At 34.9% G+C, this 1,632-nt stretch overlaps 1 protein-coding gene across 8 annotated transcripts; it reads right to left on the bottom strand.

The window, feature by feature from the left end:
• On the bottom strand, window positions 1–1,626 carry LOC105316096 (uncharacterized). 8 transcript variants are annotated; one of them, XM_020007889.1, is made up of 9 exons: window positions 1,575–1,626; window positions 1,422–1,496; window positions 1,269–1,343; window positions 1,116–1,190; window positions 963–1,037; window positions 505–579; window positions 352–426; window positions 199–273; window positions 1–120 (listed from the first exon to the last, which is right to left on the bottom strand). In XM_020007889.1, the coding sequence occupies exons 1-9, from the start codon at window positions 1,594–1,596 to the stop codon at window positions 8–10; spliced, it is 660 nt and encodes a 219-aa protein (XP_019863448.1). In that variant the 5' UTR covers window positions 1,597–1,626; the 3' UTR covers window positions 1–7. The 8 variants fall into 8 exon arrangements, 7 of the variants coding, with proteins under 7 accessions (XP_019863448.1, XP_019863450.1, XP_019863451.1 ...); XM_020007891.1 differs by having other exon boundaries at window positions 1,543–1,621; XM_020007890.1 differs by having other exon boundaries at window positions 17–120; window positions 167–273.
• Between the last annotated feature and the right edge of the window lie 6 nt (window positions 1,627–1,632).

Below are 1,632 nucleotides of genomic sequence, written 5' to 3'. Positions count from 1 at the left end.
GAATTTGTCAGACCTTTAGTTGATCATAACAATGAGAAAACGTACCAAAATTATCGTATTCCTCCATTGTTATGGGTGTGTGGACTCCGCCCAGACAAGAGACATCCAGATTATGATTACCTACATTAAAATACACAATGTAATGAATTTTTTGAATTTTTCAGACCTTTAGTTGATCATAACAATGAGAAAACGTACCAAAATTATCGTATTTCTCCATTGTTATGGGTGTGTGGACTCCGCCCAGACACGAGACATCCAGATTATGATTACCTACATTAAAATACACAATTTAATGAATTTTTTGAATTTGTCAGACCTTTAGTTGATCATAACAATGAGAAAACGTACCAAAATTATCGTATTCCTCCATTGTTATGGGTGTGTGGACTCCGCCCAGACACGAGACATCCAGATTATGATTACCTAGATTAAAATACACAATTTAATAAATTTTTTGTTCATTTCAGACCTTTGGTTGATCATAACAATGAGAAAACGTACCAAAATTATCGTATTCCTCCATTGTTATGGGTGTGTGGACTCCGCCCAGACAAAAGACATTCAGATTATGATTACCTACATTAAAATACACAATTTAATGAATTTTTTGTTCATTTCAGACCTTTGGTTGATCATAACAATGAGATAACGTAACAAAATTATCGTATTTCTCCATTGTTATGGGTGTGTAGACTCCGCCCAGACACGAGACATCCAGATTATGATTACCTACATTAAAATACACAATGTAATGAATTTTTTGTTCATTTCAGACCTTTGGTTGATCATAACAATGGAAAACGTAACAAAATTATCGTATTTCTCCATTGTTATGGGTGTGTGGACTCCGCCCAGACACGAGACATCCAGATTATGATTACCTACATTAAAATACACAATGTAATGAATTTTTTGTCCATGTCAAACCTTTGGTTGATCATAACAATGAGAAAACGTACCAAAATTATCGTATTCCTCCATTGTTATGGGTGTGTGGACTCCGCCCAGACACGAGACATCCAGATTATGATTACCTACATTAAAATACACAATGTAATGAATTTTTTGTCCATGTCAAACCTTTGGTTGATCATAACAATGAGAAAACGTACCAAAATTATCGTATTCCTCCATTGTTATGGGTGTGTGGACTCCGCCCAGACAAGAGACATCCAGATTATGATTACCTACATTAAAATACACAATGTAATGAATTTTTTGAATTTTTCAGACCTTTAGTTGATCATAACAATGAGAAAACGTACCAAAATTATCGTATTTCTCCATTGTTATGGGTGTGTGGACTCCGCCCAGACACGAGACATCCAGATTATGATTACCTACATTAAAATACACAATTTAATGAATTTTTTGAATTTTTCAGACCTTTAGTTGATCATAACAATGAGAAAACGTACCAAAATTATCGTATTCCTCCATTGTTATGGGTGTGTGGACTCCGCCCAGACAAGAGACATCCAGATTATGATTACCTACATTAAAATACACAATTTAATGAATTTTTTGAATTTGTCAGACCTTTGGTTGATCATAACAATGAGAAAACGTACCAAAATTATCGTATTCCTCCATTGTTATGGGTGTGTGGACTCCGCCCAGACACGAGAC

The sequence above is a fragment of the Amphimedon queenslandica genome, unplaced genomic scaffold (genome assembly GCF_000090795.2).
Source record: "Amphimedon queenslandica unplaced genomic scaffold, v1.1 AMPQUscaffold_5131_Cont22895, whole genome shotgun sequence".
NCBI lineage: Eukaryota > Metazoa > Porifera > Demospongiae > Haplosclerida > Niphatidae > Amphimedon > Amphimedon queenslandica.
Note: the sequence above shows the minus strand (reverse complement) of the source record. Positions and strands in the feature narration are given on the sequence as shown.

Bases quoted from the DNA above. Each gene is read 5' to 3' on its own strand.
- LOC105316096 (XM_020007889.1), bottom strand. From the start codon at position 1,596: ATGGAGGAATACGATAATTTTG. The intron at 1,497-1,574 runs GTACGTTTTCTC...ATTTTAATGTAG, and splicing joins GGAGGAATACGATAATTTTG to GTAATCATAATCTGGATGTC. The intron at 427-504 runs GTACGTTTTCTC...ATTTTAATCTAG, and splicing joins GGAGGAATACGATAATTTTG to GTAATCATAATCTGGATGTC.